Below are 26834 nucleotides of genomic sequence, written 5' to 3'. Positions count from 1 at the left end.
CCACTCCTCCTTCCTCTCCTCAGCCAGGCCTGCTCCGGGGCATGAAAGTCGGCAGCGCGTTCCTGAGCGGCGGCGGCGGCGGCGCGGGCAGCGGCGGGCGGGCGGAGATGGAGCCCAGCTTCCCGCCGGGCATGGTGATGTTCAACCACCGGCTGCCCCCGGTCGCCAGCTTCGCGCGGCCGGCGGGCGCGGCCGCCCCTCCCCCGCAGTGCGTGCTGGCCGCCGCCCCGGCCGCGGCCCCGGCCGCCGAGCCCCCCCCGGCGCCCGCCCCGGACGTGACTTTCAAGAAGGAGCCGGCGGCGCCCGGCGCGGCCTTCCCGGCGCAGAGGACCTCCTGGGGCTTCCTGCAGTCGCTGGTCAGCATCAAGCAGGAGAAGCCGGCAGACCCCGAGGAGCCGCCGGGCGCCCCCCATCCTCACTACGGGGGGCTGTTCGCGGGGGCCGACGAGCGGGCGCCGGGGCTGGGCGCTGGGGACGCGGGCGGCCCGGGCGTCATCCAGGACCTGAGCGTCCTGCACCCGCCGCCGCCGCCCGCCCCCCACCCCCGCGACGTGCTGCTCGGCCGGACTGACGACCCCCGCGGCCCCGAGGAGCCCAAGCCGGACGCGAGCGTCAAGAAGGCCAAGAGGCCAAAGCCAGAATCTCAGGGAATCAAAGCCAAGAGGAAGCCGGGCGCATCTTCCAAGCCGTCGCTGGCGGGAGACGGAGAAAGCGCCGTCCTGTCCCCAAGCCAGAAACCTCACATCTGCGACCACTGCAGCGCCGCTTTCCGCAGCTCCTACCACCTGCGGAGGCACGTCCTCATCCACACCGGAGAGCGACCCTTCCAGTGCAGCCAGTGCAGCATGGGCTTCATCCAGAAGTACCTGCTGCAGAGGCACGAGAAGATCCACAGCCGGGAGAAGCCCTTCGGGTGTGATCAGTGCAGCATGAAGTTCATCCAGAAGTACCATATGGAGAGACACAAGCGGACGCACAGTGGAGAGAAGCCATACAAATGTGACACTTGCCAGCAGTATTTCTCAAGGACCGATAGGCTGTTGAAGCACAGGCGCACGTGCGGCGAAGCCCTGGCCAAGGGGGCGCCCAGTGCAGAGCCTGGGTCATCCAGCAACCATAGCACCGTGGGTAACCTGGCTGTGTTGTCTCAGGGAAGTACAAGTTCTTCAAGGAGAAAAGCGAAGTCGAGAAGCATAGCTGTTGAAAACAAGGAGCCCAAGGCTGGGAAAGCAAATGAATCCCATATGTCAAACAGCATACACATGCAGAGTTACTCAGTAGAAATGCCTACTGTGTCTTCCAGCGGGGGCATCATCGGCCCTGGCATAGAGGAGCTCCAGAAGAGGGTGCCAAAACTGATCTTTAAGAAAGGAGGCCGGAAGAGCATGGATAAAAACTACCTGAACTTCGTGTCACCGTTACCAGACATAGTTGGACAGAAGTCCTTGTCTGGGAAACCGAGTGGCTCCCTTGGCATCGTGTCAAACAGTAGCGTGGAGACCATTAGTCTTCTGCAAAGTACAAGTGGCAAACAAGGTCAAATAAGCAGTAATTATGACGACGCCATGCAGTTCTCAAAGAAAAGAAGATACCTGCCCACCGCCAGCAGCAACAGTGCCTTTTCCGTGAACGTGGGACACATGGTCTCCCAGCAGTCCGTCATTCAGTCGGCGGGCGTCGGTGTTTTGGACAGTGAGGCCCCGTTGTCCCTTATTGACTCCTCGGCCCTGAATGCGGAAATTAAGTCTTGTCACGACAAGTCGGGAATTCCTGACGAGGTTTTACAAAGTATTTTGGATCAGTACTCCAACAAGTCAGAGAGCCAGAAGGAGGATCCTTTCAACATAACAGAACCACGAGTGGATCTGCACACCTCAGGAGAACACTCAGAACTGGTTCAAGAAGAAAATTTGAGCCCGGGCACCCAGACTGCTTCAAATGACAAGGCGAGCATGTTGCAAGAATACTCCAAATACCTCCAACAGGCTTTCGAAAAATCCACGAATGCAGGTTTTACTCTGGGACACGGTTTCCAATTTGTCAGTCTGTCTTCACCTCTCCACAACCACACTTTATTTCCAGAAAAACAGATTTACACTACATCTCCTTTGGAGTGTGGTTTCGGCCAGTCTGTTACCTCAGTGTTGCCATCTTCGTTGCCAAAGCCTCCTTTTGGGATGTTGTTTGGGTCTCAGCCGGGTCTTTATTTGTCTGCTTTGGATGCCACACATCAGCAGTTGACACCTTCCCAGGAGCTGGATGACCTGATAGATTCTCAGAAGAATCTAGAGACTTCGTCAGCCTTCCAGTCCTCATCTCAGAAACTGACTAGCCAGAAGGAACAACCGAAAAACTTAGAGTCCTCAACGAGCTTTCAGATCCCATCTCAGGAGTTAGCCGGCCAGATGGATCCTCAGAAGGACGTAGAGCCCAGAACAACGTACCAGATTGAGAACTTTGCACAGGCGTTCGGTTCTCAGTTCAAGTCGGGCAGCAGGGTGCCAATGACCTTTATCACGAACTCTAATGGAGAAGTGGACCATAGAGCAAGGACTTCAGTGTCAGATTTCTCAGGGTATACAAACATGATGTCTGATGTTAGTGAGCCATGTAGTACCAGAGGAAAGACCCCCACCAGCCAGAGTTACAGGTAAGGTCCCAAGAGTGACCAGGCTGGAGGTCTTCTAATGTAATTTTGTTTTATTTTGAGAACACTGCCATTGGAATGTTTCTACACGATCCTGTTAAGAATAATGTAATGCCCTTTCAATGCAACTTTTCATATTTAGTTTATTTTGTTAGTGTGATTTTAGCTCTGTTTGTATTATGATTTTTAATCAAAATCAATAGATTAAAATAGTTTGACATTCGAAGTGACAATGTTTAGCAATCAAATTTACATGTATAGATCGTCAGGGAATAGCCCAAAAGTTTTAAATGCAAAAAAAAACAAACAAAAAAACCCACAAAAAAACCATACAAAAAAAAAAACAAAAGAAAACAAAAAAAAACACACAAAAACAAAAAAACAAAAAAAAACTTTGTTGCTAGGATTAAGGTTATTCTAATTGCTTTACTCTCAGGAAAGTGTAATAACGCATGGGAATTCTGTACGTTATCACTGTAATGGAATATCCAATTTACAGATAGTATGATAATACATTTCATTACTTAAGTAAGGGATCGAAAACATTTCAAATTGCTCTGTCTGGGCTGATACGATACACGTGTCATCATTTAAGTAAGGGATCGAAAACATTTCAAATTGCTGTCTCCATCTGGGCTGATCCAAAATTCTGAGATGTTGGCTACCTATATTTTGTTGCAGCTTTTAAATGTACTCTGAACTTCCAAACCACATTCATTCCAGCCTGGTAGAACAAATATTCTTGAATCTTTGATCAAAGCCTGGAATGATAGCTTTAATAATAGGAAAAAAAAAAAAAAAAAAAAAAAGGCACCCTCTCCTTATCCCAACTGTAACAAGGCTGTGTGACTCCCATCAAGAGTTGATGGGAACAGTGTTGAAGCCCAAGTGGTTGGTTGGTTGCAGTATTAAAACCCAAGTTGGAATTACATAATTCTTTGAAATTTGGGGTGTGTGTTATTTATTATACATGGCCTAAAAACACTGTTCTCTGTCTCTGTGACTACATGTCACCCACACTTCTGGGGGTATTTTGTGTTATTTTTGTTCTTAACCTGTCCTCTCAGAGCTCTGGGCCTTCCCTGTTCCCTCTTCTCTCCGTCTGGACAGTTTCAATTTTAGAATGATTCACATTTAGGTAATTTGTTATGCATTTCCTATGCCTTCCGGCATCCAAACAGTAGAATAAACATCCACCCTCCCCCTTTTGAAAAACAGAACCCACACAGATGTCCATGTATAATAAAGCCCCACATGCTCAGAGCTGTGGATATTAATAAGGTGGTAATTCCAACTGGTGACAAAGCCGATGGGAGGGGTAAGAGTGGCTTATTTAGTAATGACATCAGAACCTCTTTGTGAAATTGCAGCCTGTGTAATGTACATTTTAAAAGGGTGCGTTAGTCAGTATTGTACAGGGGTCTTGTAAAGTCATCCAAACTTGCTATGAACGCTAATTTGCCATTTGAAGCCACTGGTAGACAGTGGCTCTGCTCTCAACCACTTTTTAGCCATTGTATTTTTTTCCTGATTATATTTTTAATGTACTTTGATGTTTATGCTGATGAGTTTTTTATGTACTTTTGGTGATGTTTCGGTCTTACGTACTCTTCTGACGTGGGAAAAGTACCACTGGTTGTTGGCAGTCTTACTGTGTGATCCGCCTACCACAGGCTTCCATGTATAATAAAGTAATATTGTGCAAGTGTAAAACACTTCCGTTATGAAAGCAGTGTTTGGAAAATGAGAAATTATTTAAAATGGTTACAACATACTAGTTAATTTCCTTTCCCCACTTTCCTCCCTTAAGTCTGCTTTACCCGCTGAAGGGTCGCTTATTGTTATTGCAAGGACCTTAGAAAATGTGTTTAATCCTCTTAAATACACTCAGTACTAAAAAGTATGTATTTCTTCTTTTGCTAAGTGCGGCAAGTTCTGTTGGGTACAGAGTACAAGCTGTAATCAAAGGATGGAGAGGACCTTTACCACTGTATCTCTTGAGCTGTATGATTTTTCTCCAGTGTTTTGTTTTATACAGGTTTTGAATTTCTTTAACTTTTATTGTGTGTACTGAATACTGCATATGTACTATTCTGATTGTTTGCTCTAGTTTACTACCAATAAAAGACCTGTTAATCACAAAATTGAAGAAAGGAGGTATCACTTAATATCCAGTCACATTTTTCAGATTTTTCTGTTAACTACATTTCGTAAAATATTCACGTCAGTGCTATAACCTGCAGTTTAGGGACTGGAACGTGTGTGTGTGTGTGCGCGCGCGTGCATGTGTGTCTTAAGTGTTTCGTGTTTCTAGGTTTATTATATTTGAAAATGGGTTGAATATTCTCTTCAGTTTGAGGCACACTATCTGGAAGAATAGGAATTTAACAGTATGGAAATTAGAACGTGTTTTACTGAAATGGGGTTAGCCATCCTAAATATTATTCCAGAGAGATTATTTATTGAGGTTTCATTTTAAATCAGATTCCAGTTTCTTTTGGTTCTAGGTGCATCCTTTTTGACTCCAAAAGGTTGTAATAAAATAACAGTATGACAAATGAAAGTGGCCCTGAGCATTCTTAGTAGGGGGGAAAAAAAGTGTTGCTCAGTGCAACAGTGTTTCAAAAGGATGTAAGTATAGATATTAGAAGAAGAGAGCCAAGACATGGGATACTGAAGGTGCGGACCAGGTGTTTGAAACTTAGTGAATATGTTAAGCTTTAAAGATAAAGGGGAAAAATCGTAGGTCTGTGTAAAATCTATGAGAAAACTGTGCTTTGAAATTTAGTGACTACAAACGTTGAAAAATCAAGAAAAACATCAAAGGGTGGAATAGGTCGAGGCTTTGCCTTCTTGGTACGTGATACTATGCACCGAAGTGATAAGTTATTTGCATTCAGCATAAACATGGATTTCTCTGTAGAGACGTATCTACTCGTGGTCCAGTATGATTAGGAAAAGTAAATTTGTTTTCTCTTTGCCAAGATTATTCCCTAGATGTAGTCATTTTCTTGAACAAGCATGCTGGGCAGAATCTCACTGATTCTGCATTGAAATCCAACTCCTGATACCTCTGCACATATTCTAGATTAAAGCTAACATTAATTTTGTTTATCTACTGACCCCCACCCTTTCTTTTTTCTTTGTGTGGAATGTCTATATCTGAATATGATAATTTTAAAATTAAGGTTTTTACTTCTGAGGTATTAGGGTATGAGGTAGGAAACTATGCTTTGAATTTCTGTTTTGCTGCTGTAAATTGAAGATAAGGGCTGCCATAATTTAGCAGTCGCCTGTTAGTAATTTGGGAGGTAATCTCATTTAATAATGAAAACAAAAAATGAGAAAAAAACTCTGTAGGATTTTTAATGTGTTTTTAAAAGTTGCAGGCAGTTTACAAAGATTTCTACCTCAGATTTAGTTTTCTGTATTACACTCATCAGATGAGAGGGGCATAACTATCTGTACATCCTTGGTATCTCTCATTTTGTAGTTACCTGTCATTAGTAGCATTTAAGCCTGAACTGGGTGACATTGTGAGCAATGTGGCCTCGTGAGGACGCGCACAGTTCTTAGCTTCCAAATTCATAAGTTCTTGGAAAACGTCCCTCAGAAAAGAATTAGCTTCCGAACTTCAGTTACATTTTTAGAGTGAACTGCATCTGAAGACTATCGTTTCCAGAGTTTTGTGGTCTGTGTGTGTTCTGTGACCCATAACGACAGGATTTCGTTTTTGAAGTGCGATGTAAGTAGTGCTCTGGCACCATCCGTGCATCATGTACAAGATTACACAGTAATGGTCCACAAATGCTAAGCGTCCCTCCTGGTATTTAGGAGGCAAGGTCTGGGGTGGTTTGCCAATCTGCTTGTACCTTCTACGAGATGACAAAGAGTTTCTGATAGATTTTGAGCAACAGTCTTGTGTTCCACTTGTTACGTTTTTTATGTCCTTAATAATTTATTAATTAAAAACATTAGCATGAAGACAGCATCTGGTAATTCTGTTGTCTTACCCTTGATCAAAAAAACCTAACAAAAGAAAATCCTCTGTGAGATCACTGTTAGTTTTAAAAGAGACTATTACCGTCAAGAGGGCATGCACTTTTAAAATTATTTCTGCTTTGTTTGTACCTGTTCTGCTTTTTAAAACAAGTCACGACAGTATGTGAGTGTAACTTAAGTAGATCCTATTTAAATTCTTTGCGAACCTTTGGGCCCACTCTAGGGAAGAGCTGCATCGCCTTTTTAGGGTCATGGACTCTGGGCAGCTGATGATGGAATGGATGTCTCCCCATCCCCATACATTAGCAGAAATATATTTGCACGTGAAAATTTAGAAGCCCATGTATATGCTTGCAAGAACCAGCCCCCCCCAGCCCACCCCGCAACCTGCTAACAAGATTCCTAACCTATGGACCCCAGGCTGAGAATACTTGCTTTGGAAGGCTGCCTAAACATTGAACTTTTTATTGTACAGATAACTTAGAAAGTCAATACCTAAACCTAGAAAGCATGAAATATTAATTTTTGATACTGAAATTTCTTGATCTGCTATTTAATTAGCGTTTATGGAATACATTCAGGTTACATAAAGCCTAGAGTTTTATGATAAGCTGGTCAAATAATGAATAGAATTTATAATTCTTGGCAGTTTCTCATCTGATAAGTACCATCGAGATGCTAGACTTGACAATAGTTCGCTCTTTTCCATCAACAAAGAAATGTGTTAACAGCGCATAATAACTACAGTCAACTACTGTGGTTCTTCAGTTACACGGAAGCAGCTTCCCCATAAGTGTACGGGCCAAAATGAAAGGCCACAGCCTTTTTGTCAAGAAGGAATAATTGTGAGTTCTTAATAACATGAAGCCTATACCTCAGGTAGCCTGAGTAACTAGCTGGGTTGAAATACACTGTACAAGATAAGCCTTGTAAATAAAGCATGTTTTGTGTTGAAATAGGTATCTCTTGGGAAATGTAGATAAATAGTCAGAGAAAAATGTAATGATTTGGACCTTATACTCCAAAGGAGAAAATTTGCTCCCTGTTTTGGAATGGTGGGCAGAGGTTGTGTGTTGAGGGAGAGAGGTGGGGATATCTTAGAATGGAGAAGAAAAGGAATAGGTTTTGAAGAAAAATAGGGAATATAAAACTTAGTCCAATATTGGCCGGGGTCCTGGAGAGTTTAAATGATCAGAAGGGTAAAGGAGATCTGTGATTGAAAAGCTCAGTTCTTACGTTGTCATTCTTTCAGTTCAGACTTCCTTTGGTTCTTTGGTTTGGTATGAACTTTAGGACTATTGTGGAACAATTAATAAATAACTCTTAACAGACAACTGTGGTGAACTTCTGTTTACATTCCCAACCTAGGAAGAAGATGGCTAATCTTTGTGTTTATATGTTACATCTTTAGTAACTCAATCACACAGCTTCCATCGGTCGGTGAGAATTTTAAATAACTCTCATAGAAACGATTCGAGTCAAAGTTATTGTTTCATGTGATTAAGTGAATATGCACAGAATTTAGGAATTTTTAAAACAAAAGCCCTGAATCTATGTGCCCAACCTACCAAAAAAAAAAAAAAAAAGAAATTAACAAGTACAGTGTATAAAGGCATACTTGGTTATGACAAAGGAAAAGTGTGATTGTAAAAAGTTGGAAACTCCCTAATTAATTGTTTTTTAAGGTCTGCATTGCAAAATGTTTAATTTTAACTTGTGACTGGCTCATCTGTTCTTTCTAGTTTAAAAATCTTGTTTTATAAGCATTGTCTGTTGGAAAGTTAAAAGTTTTAGTTGGGAGCTAAAGTTTTAATCTTGATTTTTGGGATGCAGATATTTAAGTCTGAAAGTGACATTTTAGATTGATTTTTTTTTTTTTTTTTTTTTTAAAGAGCGGATTGCAAAATTGAATGACAAGATCAGCAACATAACTGTTTTGTGTTTCGTTGTGCATAAACTGGGCTCTTCCTACAAGGGAGCCAAGTGCAAACATGTGAAAGAGAGCTTCCTCTTTTTGAGAGGATAATGGGTATCCTTGTGGGTCTCTGTGGTAGACGGCCGTGACCCTGAGAGTGGGGACTGGAAAAATCCTTTCTGACGGAGCCGTCTCTTACTTCGTGGCCCAAACAACAAAGGTGCCTGCAAGTGATCACATTAAAAAACTTGATCTTGTACTACTTTCCACTTTTGCTATAAGTAGACCTTCAGCGAACGTCTGAAAATCGGGTTAATGTTAAGGGTTGTGTTGTTTGTAAGGTAAGTTACTGTGAAATTTTATTCCTCTGGATTTGGGAGACAGTCCCGTAGAAGTTACAAACGTTTAGTTTTTTTGTTTGTCTGTTTTTTAATGAACTCCACTAAGGTATCATAGGTGTTTCTATACTCAGTCACATTTGGAATAGTAAGCTGTGTATTTTTCTTCTAGGTGTTCATGTTGGTAATTTAGTTGATCTCTTAAAGGTTTAGTCTAGAAAACCTGAGACCATTAATTACACTCTAACATTTTACATTGCTTAATATTTAGTAAGGAAGAAAATTAGGTTATGACTAGATTTAACATAGTTTGTTCCAGATTTATTTGAATATAAAAAACCTATAAACGTTGAACATAGTGTAACTTGTTCAAAACAGAGTATTAGAACTGTTGTGACAGATTTGTCTTTGAAAGCGAACGAAGGACTTGTGTAAAGGAAAGAGGGAAAAGGGATCTAAGGAGATTAATATTTGTGGGTGTGTTCACTCCGGTCATGTCATTAAAGGGCCTTAAAGGTCTGAATGAGATCCGTTTGGAAGACTGGCAATAGTGGTAAACGGATGTGGGTTCCTTTGGGTTACTGCTGGTGAAACACAGGAGTGTATTATGAAGACAAAATTAAAATATGATTTGGGGAAATTTCTAGAGAAGACTGGAAGAATGAGAAAAAATTACCCCTTGTCACTCTGTTCATTCTGATTTTATTAAACCTCTAAAACAAATTGTTATTTGGCAAGAAGAGCAGAGGAATATTAATGAAGGCTACAAGAGTATTTTTGTTGATGATGTTAGTGTAAATGACCTATAAAAGGAAGGGCACGTTGTGTACGTGTTTTATTATTTAACAAGAAATGATCACTCGGGATTATATTTGGTCATCCACCCAACTGAACCAGTATTCCATCTGGAACTAAAATGCAAAAACATTTTGAACAGTCTGAAGGTACTGTTCGTTAAAAATGTCCGGTACTGAAATATCAGTTGGAATTTTGGCAACTGAATGTGAGAACAGAAATTAAAAATACTTGTAGAATTGCCTTTCGTGATTCAGTGGTTTTGTTTATAAGCCAGGTGTAAATAATTATTTAGATGATCAAATTCATTCTCACTACTTCCCCCCGCCCATGTACTTGCTTTGTAACAAAATATTCAGAGCACAGGTTACTGGGGCTGAATATATTTCTAAAAAAAAAGAATTATATTTTCTGATGAAATACTAGCAAGAGCAGATGGTGGGGGCATCACTCAGCAATAAACAAGATAAATGTGTTTTTAGAGCTATTAAGATTCTGCAGAGAAGGGGAAAGTTTAGCCTGTCAGTGGGAAGCAGCCAGTGCCTGAACGCAACTTGACCTGGGTTTGAAAAAACCCATTTCTGATCAATGTGCCTAGAAAATTGAGCTTCACGGGACAGATCCTATTTTCGAAATTCGTTGTTCACATACTGTTTCACGAAGGCCCACTGCAGACCTTTCAGGGGCCCTTCAGGTGTTGGGTGGCACCAGTTCAGGCTTACAGTAAAATGGGAGTCAGAGATCTTTTTTTTCGAAGAAAACTGAAAGTCTTCACTGGGTAAAATTGCAGTGCATTTCTAGAAATGTCTGTTGGAAGGTGCAAATTAAACACTTTGAAGACGTTGAGTAACACGTGAAATGATTGCTCTTTTAAAAATGATCACTATAGGGTATTTGATCACAGCAAAGAAATCAAAAACTTGGTTTACACTTTGGAAATGGGTGTCAAAAATTCTGTGATTCTCTTCTGCCATGTTTTGGATGAACCTGTTAGGTTAGCTGAAGCTGATTCACTTATTTATAAATCATCTAAGTTTTAGTCACTTTTTTCTCTTTTATAAATACAGCATCACTTGATTTTACATTAGGAATAGATTTTTTAAAAGGCGTTTTGATAATTGCACTTTCCTGATTCAAAGTTGCCTTTTGTAATCAAACTAAGTCGAGCGTTTTACTGTTGCCAGCAGCTCTCGTGAGCAGACGTACTTTTGTAAGTTGGAAACGGTGATGACCAGTGCTCTTCATCTTGGTCCCAATGACGTTGTCATCCGCATCGAAACTGGAGGGAGAGCTGCCTGGTCTTGAACTTGGAGTGTCCCCTCCTCCATTCAGCTACTGGTAATCGTAATTTTCAGCTGCTTGTAGTCTGCTGGCTGCTAACTTCAGAGGTGATGTGTATGTGTTGCATTAAGTGTTAAGTAATGTTGAAGCAGAATGACTGTGGAAAAGAAAGCTTTTGCTAATCCGTCACTGAGATCAGATAAGTTCGTCATCAGTATTTTGTATTTATTACTTATAGGGTAATCAGGAATTAAGCTTAATATTTTTAAATATTAAACATCTCAGTGTATTACTTCCCAAACAAGACCAAAATGTTTATGAACACTCATTGCGTTATGAACAAAATGCCGTATAAATCTGAGATTATTTAGTACCGGGGTTCGCAGGCTCTCCGTGCATCTCCCCAGCCTTCGCAGCAGTACAGAGGGACATGGCGTGTATTTTTCACTGGCAAATAACTCTTCTCATTAGCCTTCTTCAGCCCTGATTCTCCTCTTGGGGCAAAGTTGTTTTAGATCCTGACCAAGTGCACTGTCTGGCTGTCTGGGGCCGGGCAGTGCAAAGTGGACCTGCCACGTGGGCATCACCTGGGAGCACGTTAGACCTGCAGAATCTCAGCCCCACCGACCACGGGCCTGCGGGCCTGCCCGTCAGAAGCAGCAGCAGAGCCTCCAGGGATGTTACGTTTGGAGAAGCGCTGTCCTAAAACTTCCACCAAGGCTCCCACACTTCTTCCTTGGCTTTCCTTTGATGAGAAAATCAAAATCCATCTGATTCCCACAGGTCCTTAATTCGAATTTCTCTTGTTTAGTTTCTTTTCTCTCTCTACTTTTTTTTAAAAAATTGAGATCTAATTGACATGTAACATTGTGTTAGCTTTTGATGTACAACACAGTGATTTGATATACATGTGTATATATTGCAAAATGATCACCACGGTGAGTTTACTTCTTATACATCCCTCACCACACATCCTTACAGTCACTAGTTTCGTTTTTAAAAATCAATCCACCGAGTGAACACCTGGGTGCCAGGCTCTGTTCTGGGTGGTAGAGGTGAAAAGAGGACAAATTAAGTGCCCCGAAGTTCTAGAGGGGGAGCTGGGGGAAGAAATACACCATAGGTTGTGGGGTAGAGAACTGCTGGGAAGAATGAAGGGACCAGAAAGTGAGAGTGAGGTGCGTGCTTTTCGGAGGGGAGGCCTGGAAGGGGTGACGTTGGAACCAGTTCCCCAGGGAGGCGGGAGATGAGCCTGGGGAAGAGACCTAGGGTGCTGCTGTTGAACCACGAGTATAAAAAAGGATCATGGTGGTGGGTACACCGGTGTGCCAGTCCACAGGTCCCCTGTGTGCCAGAGGTGGGAGTGTTTTCACGTCACCGGTGGCGAACAGAGCCCCGGGGGAAGGTTACACCTTTGGGAGAAGCGGTGAAACCCCTCGTGGGTCCAAGTCTTGTGGGTTTGTTTTGCTTTTAACTCTAATACCCTATACTATGTCAGATGTTAACGTCTGGGCTCCACAGTGAATAGAAGTAAAGTTACTTCCGATTCCTGGACCTGAATTGCCTCATCCGTGAAGCGGTGTATGCAACACCCACCCCAGGGGCTGGGGCTTGTGACCGTCTTTGACCTGCCAGGTAGGGCACGTGCGCTGTCACACCGGAGGAAAGATGGAAAAAGTGGTTCTCAGCCGGGAGCAGTTCTGCCCTCCAGGGGACGATGGGTAATTTCTGGTGACAGTGCCGGTGGTCACAGCTTGGAACCAGGCTGTCTGCCACTGGCGTCTAATGGGGAGAGACCAGGGATGTTGCTAGACAGCCCCCTACAACAAAGGATTACCCAGCACAGAACATGTGCCCCGTGCTGTCAGGAGGAGCTGATCCAAATGGCGCCACTATTGGGGTGATTCGGGAACAGATGGTGGGAGCTTCCGGAATACCTCGATGATCTGACCAATCGCTATATAAGAAATGAGCCCAGGGATTAGTGTGATTAAAGATGGGGTGATTTTTTGGAAGAAGCTTTCCTAAAAAACCTCCTTGGGCCTACCTGATTCAATGATTTAATTTTTTTTTTAATTTATTTTATTTTTGGCTGAGCTGGGTCTTTGTTGCTGCACGTGGGCTTTCTCTAGGTGCGGCGAGTGGGGCCACTCCTCGTTGTGGTGTGCGGGCTTCTCACTGCGGTGGCCTCTCCCGTTGCAGAGCACGGGCTTTAGGCACGTGGGCTTCGGTAGTTGTGGCACGCAGACTCGGTAGTTGTGGCTGGTGGGCTCCAGAGCTCAGGCTCAGTAGTTGTGGCGCACGGGCTCAGTCGCTCTGCGGCATGTGGGATCCTCCCAGACCAGGGCTCGAACCTGTGTCTCCCGTGTTGGCAGGCAGATTCTTTTTTTTTTAAATTTTTTAATTTTTGCGGTATGCGGGCCTCTCATTGTTGTGGCCTCTCCCGTTGCGGAGCACAGGCTCTGGACGCGCAGGCTCAGCGGCCATGGCTCACGGGCCCAGCCACTCTGCGGCATGTGGTATCTTCCCGGACCAGGGCGCGAACCCGTGTCCCCTGCATCAGCAGGCGGACCCTCAACCATTGCGCCACCAGGGAAGCCCCAATGATTTAATTTTTAAGCTGGTTTTATTTTTTCTCTCTCTTTTATTTTGGCCACGCCGCTTGGCATGCGAGATCTTAGTTTCCCAACCAGGGGTAGAACCCGTGCCCCCTGCAGTGGAAGCACGGAATCTTAACCACTGGACCTCCAGGGAAGTCCCTAAGCTTGTTTAAAGCCAATTACCCTTTTATTTCTGATCATTGTTTTATCTGACAGTGATATTAGTTAATTGAAGGAACTTCTTCTTAAACTTTAAATTAAAATCACCGATGGAGAGCTTCCCTGGTGGTGCAGTGGTTAAGAATCTGCCTGCCAATGCAGGGGACACGGGTTCGAGCCCTGGTCCAGGAAGAGCCCACATGCTGCGGAGCAACTAAGCCCATGTGCCGCAACTACTGAGCCTGCGCTCTAGAGCCCGCGAGCCACAACTACTGAGCCATCGTGCTGCAGCTACTGAAGCCTACGTGCCTAGAGCCCGTGCTCCGCAACAAGAGAAGCCACTGCAATGAGAAACCCGCGCACCGCAACGAAGAGTAACCCCCGCTCTCCGCAACTAGAGGAAGCCCGCAGGCAGCAACGAAGACCCAACTCAGCCAAAAATAAATTAAAAAATAAATTTATATAAAAAAGAATGAATGAGAAAAAAATCACTGATGGAATATTAGAGGCATCTGGAGATTTGACTGAAAGCGGTAGTGAGTCTGGTATATTCTAGATAGTTTCTGGCTCACTGTGATGGTAGATTTAGGCTTATTATGTGGTATTTAGAGTTTGAGATCAGCCTAATTTCTTTAATGAGAATAAATCTATTTGCAGTTAACTAAAATTCCTTATATTAATTTCTTATTTATATATATATTTTTGAATTTTTTAAAAATTAATTTTTGGCTGCGTTGGGTCTTCGTTGCTGTGCGCAGGCTTTCTCTAGTTGTGGTGAGCGGGGGCTACTCTTTGTTGCGGTGTGCGGGCTTCTCATTGCAGTGGCTTCTCTTGTTGCGGAGCACGGGCTCTAGGCACGCGGGCTCAGTAGTTGTGGCTCGCGGGCTCTAGAGCGCAGGCTCAGTAGTTGTGGCGCATAGGCTTAGTTGCTCCACGGCATGTGGGATCTTCCCGGACCAGGGCTCAAACCCGTGTCCCCTGCATTGGCAGGCGGATTCTTAACCACTGCGCCACCAGGGAAGCCCTCATGTTTATATTTAAAACATCAAAACAGTGAAGGAAGAGATACCTAATCTCTCTTTTATTCCAAGACTCTCTTTTCTTTAAAAAAGTAATCTCCCTTAAAGACAAGTCTTATGTTGTATGTGTTATCTGATAATGCCTTTGTGTGGCCTCCAGCTGGGGCTGAGGAATCGAGTAGCAGTTACTGCTTCAGATCAGCAGCAGCCACGGATGCAGATGGAGGAGGGAGGAGGCCGGTTATCTCGGTAGGAGAAGCGGTTTACACGTGACCTGGAACGCTGGACCATAGGTCAGAATGTCTGTTTTTGGAGCTGCATAAACCTGAGGGAGCCTGATTGTCGTGTGCCCTGTCATGGTGGGATCGTACGTGCTAACACCCCAAGTACACGTCCTGAAGAACCCTGTTCATGCAGTTCCACTGGCTTTTGTGGTGGTTGGGTGTTATCATTTATTGAACATCTACTTTGTGCGAAATCTGACATACTTTGCCTCATTTAATTCTCCTGACAAGCCTGGAAGGCAGGATAATAATAATCTCATTTTACAGGTGAACAGATGGGGCTAGGACCCTTCCACCAGAGAGGCACCAGGAATGGCGGACCAGGAATGCAAGCGTAGCCCAGCTCAGACCCCTTCCACCTTCCACAGAGCTCCACGCCCAGCCTGGCGCTGAGTTTCAGGATAACGGACAGAAAGAGCTCGAGCCCAGGGATCCAGAGGCTTGAGTTCTCAAAGCAGCTCCTGGCTCCAGGGCTTCTGACCTACTGTTAAACCATTCTAGATTACTTGTCCCATAAATATAAAAATAGGTGCCTACTTGGGTCTCAGGAGTGCTGTGACTGTCGTAGCGGGGACAGGAAAGTGCTCTGTGACGGGTAGGGCCTGTGGCCTTACTTAGAGGACGTTGACTGGAAGAACTGGGCTGGCTGGATGTATAGGAGTGAAGGGTTTCTATTTTTACCCATTCTTTTTTACAGACTGTCCATGTCTTATTTGTGATTCCGCAGTTAGGTGGTGCTGCTGCTGGGCTCAGCTATTGGTTTGCAATTTTCAGTGTGTATAGTGTATACTGCTAATATTTGCAGTTTGTACACTGGAAAAGGTTTTTTGAGGAAAGCAAATTTTATAACATGAAAAAGTAAATTGTTTTCTGTCTGTGATGTTCAGATTATTTTTGTAGTTTCCATTGGCGTGATGAATATAAAGGAAATTTAGTATAAATATCACCACGTTCCTCATTTTGTTTCCCCAAAATGTAACAATTTATAGAAATACTTGACTCTTCTTGTTGTCCTGTCACAGCATTCTTACTTAATAAAATATGAATAAGTAGATAAAAGGAAATATAATTTGCTCAGAAATGGGAATTGTATAATGATATCAGGGTTTGTTTTTAAAATTTGTTTATTCATTTATTTTATTATTTTTGGCTGCGTTGGGTCTTCGTTGATGCGCGTGGGCTTTCTCTAGTTTTGGTGAGCGGGGGCTACTCTTTGTTGCGGTGCACAGGCTTCTCATCGCGGTGGCTTCTCTTGTTGCAGAGCACAGGCTGTAGGCGCGCGGGCTTCAGTGGTTGTGGCACGTGGGCTCAGTAGTTGTGTCTCGCGGGCTCTAGAGCGCCGGCTCAGTAGTTGTGGCACACGGGCTTCGTTGCTCCGTGGCATGTGGGATCTTCCAGGACCAGGGCTCAAACCCGTGTCGCCTGCACTGGCAGGCGGATTCTTAACCACTGCGCCACCAGGGAAGTCCTGAGGGTTGTTTATATACCACGCAGTTTGATTTGTTTTGTTTTCAGAATAACTAATTTAGAGAAAAAAAATAGAAAATGATATATTCAAGAGTAAAAACTCTAGTGTTTATACAGATTGTTTTTTGAATTATAGTCTATTGAGGAATCTTTTCTGAAGCTGTTTAATTTAGAACTTGTTTAGAGGATGAACTGAGAAATTGAAGATAATTTGAGAATTGTTTGAAATTTTTAAAAAACAAAAATGTCACGTGGTTTTCTACTGCATGTGTTTATAATCTGACGACTGGTTTTTCTGGGACTTCTCACTATGTAGCCAGTTAGCCCGTTTAATCTGTCCCCAGAAATAGGTAGAAAGGAAAACAACATTTGTTTTGTATTTGGGATCTCACTTCAATATTCTAAGTAGGTGGATGTCAAGCATAAAACACCTAATTTAGGAGAATATAGACACTTCTAAATGCAAACCGGTATTTTGTTATTATCTCATTAAGAGGCAGCTCATTTTACGGATTTAACTTGACTAGTACGTACACTTTGGGATTTTTAGCAAAACAAATTGCTTAAGCTACCCGTAGAAGATGCATAATAGTATCATAGTTACGTGTAACAGATTTGCTTCACTGTTGAGACTTCACATTTTAACATGCTGTTATACACTAGTCAGTCTTTTGTAGCAGATTTAATGCCATAAACTTTTAAAAAGGTGATTTTCGGTGTTAGCTTTTTAAATAAAAATTTGCCAAAAAAGAATAAATACATGAGCGTTTCTAACAGTCCAAGTGTCAGATATTCTGTGCTATTGAATAGATCCTAACATCAGCCAGGTATGTTGCAGATTTATGCCACTGGTCGCAGGGGAGATCAAAAGAGTGGATCAATGTAAAATCAGTCCCTGCTGGTGGTAAGCCAGTTTTATATCACTTTCCTAGTGGGACGGTGTTTCCTTTGCATACAAACAGTAACAAACTAGGTAAGTTTAGCGTAAGCTGTAATGTAATGATTTCAGTTTTCAACTCAAAAATCGCTCCACTTTTAGTATTTCAGTTTTAAAGATATGGTATCGCTCCGTAACAGTATTACTGCGTGCCAGGCGCTACTAGCTGCTGACGGTGAAACTCAGAACGAGACGTGGTCCTTCGTCTTGACCTTCGTTAAGGTCTAGTGGCAGAGAAGGGCCGACGCAGGGAGTCATGAGAGGGACGTGGGCGTCCTGCAGGTCCTGTAGTTGGGAATTCACCCCAGGGGCGGGGTCTCGGGACGGGAGGGCTGAGGAGCTGGGCAAGCCTGAGGATGGCCGTGACCGCAGAGCAGGTGGTGCCCCCGGACAGGCAGCAGGACGGGGCCGCAGTCGGCAGGGAGCGTCGGACGCAGGGGTCGGGACGGGAGTGGGGTGGTGGGAGGAAGGACGCTGGGGGCTGGAGAGCAGCGGGGGTGGGGTGACATGAAGGGGAGGTGCCTGGAAGTCCAGCGGGCTTTAGTCCAGAGGCTGAGCAGTCCCGGGCCTCAGCGGTGTGGGCGCAGCTGTGGGGATGGGCCGGACTGGTGCAGAGGGGCCGTGGGAACACGAGGGACGAGGGGATGGGTGGCAGGCCACTTGGGTCTGGGAGGTTTCCAGAAAGGTGGCAGAACTTGGCAAGGAGGGGAGCCGTCTCCAAAGCGTTCCTCTTAGGACCTGGGACGTGGCTAAGAGATGTCCACCAAGGGATGTGCCCTGAGGCCCAAGACAGTCTTACAGGAGGGGAGAGCTTTCAGGAAGTGTTAAGACGGTGCTCTGAATTCTCCCCATTTCAGCAGGTGGACGGATTCCCCTGAGTATATTCTCTGTCAGCCCCCTGACCCGGTTTGAGCCCGCCAGGCCTCTCGATGAGACTCTGAACTTCCTTACTCTCCTCCCTTTGTCATTTTTGCCCCTGCACAATCCGTTTCCTCTGGATAAAATCCAAACTTCCAGCGAGACCCCGCCCAGCCACGTGGCAGTCACCTTTCTCAGATTCTGTCCCACGGGCTTCCCCTCTTGTCCCCGCAGGAGGCGGGCGTAGGGCGGGGCCGGACCCCGAACTGGTCACTCCATCACTGCCTCACGGTGCTGGACGCGGCTGGGCCCTTGGAAGGTGCTCACTGAATATTTGTTAAGTGAGTGAAAAGCAGCCTCCCCTTGAGAGGCTGTGGGGAGACAGGTGGAAGTGAACAGCAGGTTGGGGTAGGAGAGTTTAATCTGGGATGTGAGTTGCCGAGGTTACAAAGGCAGGCTTTGAAGAGAGCAGTCTGGCGAGGAGAGTGGGAGTGCAGAGAGCTTGGCGTTCGTGGTGTAACAGGCTGTGTAATCACGGTGTCACAGGGAAACTCGGTGTCAACAAGTGGACCAAGACTCAGTGTGGCCAAGCTGCCAATACTTCGCTTGGCTTCAGGCAACTCAAAACTTCTGCAGGTTTAGGGCTTGGATTAGGGCATGACTATGGAATCCTGCCCCACGTTAGTTTTTCATACTTTCCAGGAATACTTGATTTGGGGGTTTAATTTTGATTGGGAGTGGGGAAGAACAGTTTGTTGTTGATTTCATTGTTTCTCCACAGCGTTAGAAGAGAAGCTTTCAAACTTTGCCTGCGACCCCACAGTCAAAAATGCATTTTAGGGACTTCCCTGGTAGTCCAGTGGTTAGGACACGGCGCTTCCAATGCCGGGGAGGCGCAGGTTCCATCCCTGGTTGGGGAACGCCGATCCCCGCATGCCGCGTGGTGTGGCCAAAAAAAATAAAATAAAATATTTTTAAAAATGCATTTTACATCACCTATGATACAAATCGTGTAATAGATACAAAGTTTTCACATAAAATATCTTTGTTGGGACTTCCCTGGTGGTGCAGTGGTTAAAACTCCGCACTCCCATTGCAGGGGGCCTGGGTTCAATCCTCAGTCAGGGTTCTAGATCCCACATGCATGCTGCAACTAAGAGTTCGCATGCCACAACTAAGGAGCCCGCCTGCTGCAACTAAGACCCAGCACAACCAAATAAATAAATAAATAAATAAAGGAACAGTCTCGTTCTTAAAAAAAATAATAATAATGACAGTAATACTAAAAAAAAAATCTTTGTTATTGCCCTCTGATATATTTCATTCGATTTCATCTTTTAAAAAGTGCTGGAAGGGACCCACTAAAAACCAACCTATAACTTGAAAAAAACACTTCTAGAAAGTGAAGAGTGTCCCTTCCCCTGAATGATGGAGTAGCTTACACGTCTGTCTTGGTTTTGTCCCCTTCGGGGGAATGAGGGAGAGAGATGGAAAGGGAGGAAAATGGGCTTCTGTTTGTGACTCTAGGTTTTACATCAATATTTAGGTCAGGTTCTGAGTATTTCTGAATGAATAAACAAATAACTCGGAAGGCCCCATCCCATCCCCTTTTCCTTGCTCTATTTCCAAATGTCTGTTGCAGAGGGCAATGAAATGGAGAACAAGTGACTAATTCTTTTCCTTTTATCCACTTTCTGTCACTCTTAATTGTTTTTATTCGAGGGAAAAATCTTTTATTGCCAAACGTGCCATAGGTATGCCTTAATTGCAAAGTTACTATGCTGTTAAAAGCTCACATAGGGCTTCCCTGGTGGCGCAGTGGTTGAGGATCTGCCTTCTAATGCAGGGAACACGGGTTCGTGCCCCGGTCCGGGAAGATCCCACATGCCGCGGAGCCGCTGGGCCCGTGAGCCATGGTCGCTGAGCCTGCGCATCCGGAGCCTGTGCTCCGCAACAGGAGAGGCCACAGCAGTGAGAGGCCCGCGTACCAAAAAAAAAACACAAAAAAGCAATAAAGGAAAAAGCTCATATAAATCATCCTAAAGAAAGGCAAATTTTAAATGCTTTCATGAAGCCTCCAGAAATTATGGGACAACATTTAGAAGCAAACATATTTTAAGTTACAGCCCTTTAGGTGAACAAAGTCCGTTAAAAGTATGAGCCAAGATGCTGAAGATAAAACTCCAGAAGGTAAAGAGGACTTGGTAGCATTTTTACTTTATTGAAAGAAAGAAAGTTCAATGACTGCATATATTTTTATGTTTCTTTTGTTTTTTTCCTGATTATCAAGACTATGGTGTTTATTGCTAAGACGCTAGAAGATACAAAAAAAAGAAAAAGCATTCAATACTTAGAAAACCATGTAACTAACATTTAGTCGTATTTCCTTTCAGTTTTCCCTATGCACGTATCATTTTTGTCCTTTTTATGACATTTCTGTGTAATTTTAAAAATCTAGTTTGTTGCTTCCCTGTTACTGGTTGTTGGTAATTTTTCACTGTAGTGATGATGAAATATATGAAGCTCTGAATGCCTTTGTGTATAATTCTTTGTACCTGTCTCTGATAATTTTACTACGATTAAGTCTGTAAGTAGAATATAGGTTAAAGAGTTTGAATATTCTCAAGGCTTTGATACTGCTAAATTCGCCGCCAGAAACGTGTGCGTGTGTGCTCACTCAGCTACAGTGTATGAAAGTGCCCAGATGATGCCCACTCTTTTTATTTATTTATTTTATTTATTTTTGGTCGCATTGGGTCTTCGTTGCTGCGCGCGGGCTTTCTCTAGTTGTGGCGAGCGGGGGCTACTCTTCGTTGCGGTGTGCGGCCTTCTCATTGTGGCGGCCTCTCTTGTTGCGGAGCACGGGCTCCAGGCGCGTGGGCTTCAGTAGTTGTGGCACGCGGGCTCAGTAGTTGTGGCGCACGGGCTCAGTAGTTGTGGCACTGAGGCTCTAGAGCACAGGGTCAGTAGTTGTGGCGCACGGGCTTAGCTGCCCCGCGGCATATGGGATCTTCCGGGACCAGGGCTCAAACCCGTGTCCCTGCATTGGCAGGCGGATTCTTAACCACTGTGCCACCAGGGAAACCCCATAACGCCCACTCTTGCCAACTCCAGGTGGTTCTAAGAAATGGTGCCATTTAGATAGAGGGGAAATGCAGTCGTTTTACTTTGCATTTTTGTGATTATTTCAAAGGTTGTTTTCTTAATGTTTATTGGCCGTTTTTCTTTTGTTAATGGATATTGCCTATGTTTCGATTTAATACATCACGTAAGTTAAATACACTGTTAATGTAACCTCCCTTGAAATGGACTAAACTTTCCTATACTGCCAGTTGGTAGTTTAAGTACAGCTTTGCTGGAGGGCAGGTTATGTCAAAAGCCTTAAAATATTCATAGAGCATTTGAGCTCCCAGTTACAATTCTAGGGGTTTTTTCTGTGGGAATATTGTGGATGTGTACCAAGATGAGCAATGATGTACATTCCAGCGCTGTTTATAAGTGAAAAATGGAAGCATTCTAGATGTCCAGACAAGCTGACTAACCCATTCTATATCTAGAGTGCAATCATTAAAGGTGATTTTATGGGGAGTTCCCTGGCAGTCCGGTGGTTAGAACTCGGCACTTTCACTGCTGTGGCCCAGGTTCAGTCCCTGGCATGGCACGACCAAGACAAATAAGGGAATTGATAAAAATGGAAAGATGCTCAATATTGATTCAGTGTAAAAAAAAAAGCTGTAAGATGTAGGATGCCTCCTATTTTCTTTTTATAAGAATAAATGCATGGGGAAAGGTCTAGAATGGTTAACAATGTGTTATGTCTGGGTGATGGGATTGTGGGTGGTTTATTCCCTAAGTCTTTGCTTATCTGTGTATTCTAATTTGTCTACACTGGTACACATATGTGTAAAAATTAAAGCTCTGCAAAAGACAAAAACGAGGTGGCCTAAATTTCATAAAGTGTCCGTGCTATCCAAAACAAAGAGCACACTTGACACAGAGTTATAGAGTATATTGATACATGGTTGCTTTAGTTGGAATATCATTATGTGTTTTAAAATAAGCTAATGCAAAGTGTCTTTAAACTTACTCTCATCATTTAATTGAAATACTATTTGCTCCATCTTGAATTAATGTGAAATATAAGTTCACCTTCATGATTTTCGGTAGATCTTTGTTAAAATGCTAATATGACAACTTCTGGCGCTACTCTGACTTGCGTTGTCAGTTGGCCGAGATGCTGCCTTTCCCGTGCAGAGAAGACACCTTAATCCAGTGTCCTTAGGATGTGTTCAGAGTTTTTCTAAAGTCTAGACTGGTTCTAGGATGGTTCTGTGTTTGGCAAATAAATCCTATACCTTTTTGAGGCAAAATGAATTATAGAGACTGAACCGGGTTTTCTCTCTCTCTCTCTTTTTTTTTTTACAATTTCTTTTAAACTTTTAATTTTATATTGGAGTATGGTTGATTAACCATGTTGTGAGGACTTCCCTGGCAGTGCAGTGGTTAGGAATCCTCCTGCCAATTCAGGGGACACGGGTTCAAGCCCTGGCCCAGAAGATCCCACATGCCGCGGAGCAACTAAGCCCGTGCGCCACAACTACTGAACCTGTGCTCTGGAGCCCAAGAGCCACAACTACTGAGCCCACGTGCCACAACTACTGAAGCCCAAGCGCCTAGAGCTGGTGCTCCGCAACAAGAGAAGCCACCGCAATGAGAAGCCCACACACCGCAATGGAGAGTAGCCCCCGCTCGCCACAACTAGAGAAAGCCCGCGTGCAGCAACGAAGACCCAATGCAGCCAAAAATAAATAAATAAAAATTTTTTTAAAAAGCAACAATGTTGTGATAGTTTGAGGTGTACAGCAAAGCAATTGAGTTATACATATACATGTTTCTATTCTTTTTCAAATTCTTTTCCCATTTAGGTTGCTACATGACATTGAGCGGGTTTCTCTTTAACCACATAAATATTAAGGACTGTGACGGAAACTCATTCTAGTTGTTTATAACCTGTGTCTTTAACAGAGGTGATCTGTTACATTCTTTAACACTCCCGGCTGTGCTCTTGTCCTCCGTGGTGAGGAGTTTCGCTCTAGTTTTTGTCATCGCTGGAGCTGCGGCATCCCATTTCTTTTCCCCTCGCGCAGCTATTAGCATCGGCTAGTTACCAAGAGCCACGTGGGTAGCGCGAATGTGGAGACTGCAGCGTGGCTGGAGACAGGGGGCCCCAAACCTGGTGATGAGTGACTGGGCAGGGCTGTCCATGGAGTTGAGAAAAGTGTGGAGTCTGCTTACGTCCTGAAGAATGCTTCGGTAGGAATAGTTCTAGGAAATCTCAGTGCGCTATTGTAAAGATGGCTTGTGCTGGACTCCACTACCGACCAACTTCTAGTAACTAGAAGTCACAAACAAATTGTAAGGCAATTGAATAAAGCTTTTTGTTTGTTGTGTAGCCTCTTCTTTGTTGGGCTTTCTTTTCCACTCTCCCTTAGTTCTGATTCCCTAGTGACCCTGCAGGGCTGCATATGGTAAGGTTTGCAGAAGGGGCCCTGCTGTTTCCCCCGGGGTGTGTGGTTTGGTCTTTTTTTTTTTTTTTTTTTTTTATTGTTTGGTTGCGCTGGGTCTTAGTTGCGGCAGGCGGGCTCCTTGGTTGTGGCATGCGTACTCTTAGTTGCGACATGCGTGTGGGATCTAGATCCCTGGCCAGGGCTCGAACCTGGGCCCCCTGCATTGGGAGCATGGAGTCTTATCCACTGTGCCACCAGGGAAACCCCTGGTTTGATCTTTTCATTCTGTGATTCCCTCCCTCCATCTCCTTGAAAGAGGGCTACTTCTGATTGGCGCCATGGCTGTTTCTCACTTTTTTCTTTCTATTAAATTTGTATAATATCCTCATATAGAGATTGGTCCTTTAGGGAACAGAAAAATACAAGACGTTTAGCAGAGTGTGGCCACGTGTCAGGGTACTGGGCTGTGCGGGACACACCTTATCAAGTTGAGTGTGGCTAGAATGGCTGGACCTCAGAGAGGGGTTAGGATCTGAACCCGACCTTCCCTGAGAGGCTCACCTCTTCTGTTACCTTCCTTCCGTGATATGGATTCTGACCGAGAGATCTGTCAAATAACAGGTAGGTCAGTAAGTTCAGATTCCCTGAGTGGAAAAGAAAGAATTTTGCCCAACTTACACGTATGCAGTGAGTTCAGGCTTTGTTCAGTGTTCTTAGCATTGACGCAGCAGAGCCGGTGGACAAGTGGTGCGTAGTGCCTGCCTAGCACTGTTCGAGATCCTGGGGGTACAGTGATGAACAGAACAGGTAATGTCCCGGCCATCGGGGTGGATAGCCAGCATCTCTAAGCTGTTTTCTGAACAGAACGTGTATTTATTTATTCATTCATTTATTTATTTATGGCCTCACTGCATGGCTTAGGGGATCTTAGTACCCCGCCCAGGGATTGAACCCGGGCACTGGCAGTGAAAGCGCTGAGTCTTAACCACTGGACCACCAGGGAATTCCCGGTGTATTTAGATAGTTTTATGCATAATTACTCCAACACGGTGCTAAGGAAACCTAAGATGTTTTGGGGACACATCTCTTAAGCTGTCTCAGTAGACAGTGACTTCCCATAAACTCCTGGGCTGGATGGACCATTTCCTGGTATGACTTCTTTCCTGTTTCTCCACTGCTTTTCTTGACATAAACAAAAACCATAGTATTTTCATATTTATTCCGCGTTTCGCGGAACACCCAGATTACTCGTGCTTCTTTCTGAGAACAGAGTGAAATCTGGGTTGAAATGTATGTAAGCAAGATGTGAGATGTTCATATTCTTTGACTTGGTAATCCCGGTCCAAGAATTTTTTTTTAGAATCTAGTCAGATGTATCTGTGGTGTTATTTTTGATGGTCTCCCCTACACAAGAGCTATGTCCCACAGAAGGAGCATTAAAAAATATATATATATGGAATTTTATCAGGTGGAATCTTTACCACTGAAAATTATAAATGTGAAGTGTCTGGCGACATGGAAATAAATAAAGCAAAGAGGACAAAACCCCAAATAGCATGTATACTATGAATGCAATGTAAGATTATGTTCGCGTATGGATCAGGAATGAGGTACTTGGTTGGGGGAATGGCAGTATTATGCCATCCATACTTTTTTTCTTCTTTTATACTGATTTTCCATTAATGTTGCTATATTTCCATTAATGTTGCCGTGCAAAAGTGAAACAGAGCCAGATGAGTTCATACACCTATGCTATACCTGATTTAGGAATGATTATTGTTGTGGGCAAAAATCTTATCTATTATATCAAACCCAGTATATGGAGAAGGTGATGAAAGCAAAAGAAACAGCTGAAAGTGAATGTTCAATCTTCGTAATTTTTAGCTCGACTTTGAACTACCATGGTGATACCATGAAACGTCAGTGGGTGCCGTGTCTGAATGTACCGCGAGGAGGTTGATCTGGTGTGCGTTCATCTAGGTTGTTGGGTCCCACGTTCGACGAGTTGTGTGGATCGTATCAATACAGCCTTTTATCCCCAAGATGACTCAAAGTAGACTCAGACCATGAGCCTAAGACACCCAAGGAACCTGACCATATTGTAAAATCAATCCAAAATTCAGGGAACACAAAGTGAATGCACTGCAATTAGTGACGCTAGAATTGAACGAGCAGTAAAGTTAGAGACGGGTCTAGATCCAATTTCATACCTCTGATCAGAAAAAAAGGTCCCATTAAGTAACGTCTTTTCCTGAGAATCCAGATGTAATGAAAAACTAGAGTATCCTAAAGTTACTAGGTTAGGGCAAAATGAAGAAATTTGGGGTCTCTACAGATTCACGGTTGAGTTAGTGAATTGAGTATTTTTACTATACCGGTGATAATTAAGAAACGTGACAGGACATTTATAGTTGCTTGTTAAGTTGAATAGACTTGCAGGTGATGCTATAGTTGGAATCCTGCAGGTGTTAATATGTCAGTTAAAAAAATTTACTCTTAGGAACGTAGGCCATACCTTAAATTTGAGAGCAGTTTGAACCTTGAACTGTTAAGATCTTTCTTAGATTCTATCTGCAATGGGGAGGCTTGGATCGTTCATCCATGGAGAATAAAGTCAATTACTCAGAAAGCCTTTTACCAAATCTTACTTAAAAACAGAATTCTGTATTGTCCTATAGCAGCCTAGCGTAAGCAGTCTGAGAACATGTTTACAGGGCTCTTCCTGTGGTCACTGATAAGGTATTTACCTCGCCCTTGGATCTAGTATTCTTTTAGTCCTTCATTCATTCTTAAGAATTTGAATGTCTACCAGGTACCAGGCACTGTGTCAGGTTCTGGAAGACACTGATAAGCTAGGACAGTGCAGGCTCTGCTCTCCTGGGAGTAGCATTCTAGTGGGAGTAACAGATGGAGAAGAGAAAACAAGATAACTGGATTTTGATAAGTGCTGCGCAGAAGGACCCCGAGCTAGGGTGGGGTGTGGATGGGGGTGCTTTAGACGGGACTCTAGAAGATTGAAGATGCA

The 26834-nt window shown here is 43.9% G+C and overlaps 1 protein-coding gene across 1 annotated transcript in view; it reads left to right on the top strand.

Annotated features, from left to right (window-relative positions):
• Nucleotides 1-2996, top strand: part of ZNF281 (zinc finger protein 281) — a 68747-nt gene extending 65751 nt beyond the window's left edge. The window contains exon 6 of the mRNA XM_065871970.1: nt 24-2996. Coding sequence (XP_065728042.1) covers nt 24-2654 — 2631 coding nt within the window. The 3' untranslated portion in view covers nt 2655-2996. The remainder of the gene's footprint in view (nt 1-23) is intronic.
• The last annotated feature ends 23838 nt before the right edge of the window (nt 2997-26834 follow it).

This window comes from Phocoena phocoena, chromosome 1 (assembly GCF_963924675.1).
Source record: "Phocoena phocoena chromosome 1, mPhoPho1.1, whole genome shotgun sequence".
NCBI lineage: Eukaryota > Metazoa > Chordata > Mammalia > Artiodactyla > Phocoenidae > Phocoena > Phocoena phocoena.
Note: the sequence above shows the minus strand (reverse complement) of the source record. Positions and strands in the feature narration are given on the sequence as shown.